The 708-nt window shown below is 50.6% G+C and overlaps 1 protein-coding gene across 1 annotated transcript in view; it reads left to right on the forward strand.

Annotated features, from left to right (window-relative positions):
• The first annotated feature begins 322 nt into the window (after positions 1–322).
• Positions 323–708, forward strand: part of LOC106816444 (potassium channel subfamily K member 1-like) — a 28,822-nt gene continuing 28,436 nt past the window's right edge. The window contains exon 1 of the mRNA XM_014821067.1: positions 323–353. Within this exon, the coding sequence (XP_014676553.1) occupies positions 323–353 (31 nt within the window). The remainder of the gene's footprint in view (positions 354–708) is intronic.

Consider the following 708-nt stretch of genomic DNA (forward strand, 5'->3'; position numbering starts at 1 on the left):
GATTCGCTTTAGCACGAAACGGCGTGTAAACTTTCGATGATGGCTAATGCGTCGGGTACGCGCACAAAGAAGCTTCGTTTCGATGAAAAAAAATCGGCTTGTAAATAATAGTAATGATGAATCCTTTTCACGAAAATGGCTTTCTCCATTTTTCGTCGGGCAGCGCGCTAGGCACCGGCGCTCGTACGTGTTGAATATTACTTCGATGCATGACACTCCGTTCTTCCTTGTCGCATCCTCAATGAAGGAAAACCCATTTCGCTAAAAATTCTTAAGTTCGCGTTGCGAGTCGAGTATTTGCATCGTTGCTATTGAAATTGCCATGGCGACGCAGGCTCAAAATCCTGTCGGAGGTGACCCCGTATGTTGTGGCTTTTGCGGTATTGGGGAGGAGGAGGGGCAAGCAGCGGGGGGGATGGGGGATGGGGGGTCGGGAGCTATCTACATACACAGATTGTCACCTCGGTTGTTGTGTGTAACAGTGTGTATAGTTTCCATAAATCGTGCGGGGTTGTGAATAGTAAGTGATTGATACGCTGATATTCGTGCCTGGATGCGATGTGATGAACCACGGCACAGCCTCCCGGCCCTGACTGCTGTGCACAACGCTCCGGTTTGCGGTACACACTGGTCTAGCAGTGCGGTGGAGGGCTGGTTATAGCTGTGGGAGCGGGTAGTAAGACACACTGGTGTAGCAGTGTGGTGGAG

Source organism: Priapulus caudatus, unplaced genomic scaffold (genome assembly GCF_000485595.1).
Source record: "Priapulus caudatus unplaced genomic scaffold, Priapulus_caudatus-5.0.1 Scaffold32, whole genome shotgun sequence".
NCBI lineage: Eukaryota > Metazoa > Priapulida > Priapulimorpha > Priapulimorphida > Priapulidae > Priapulus > Priapulus caudatus.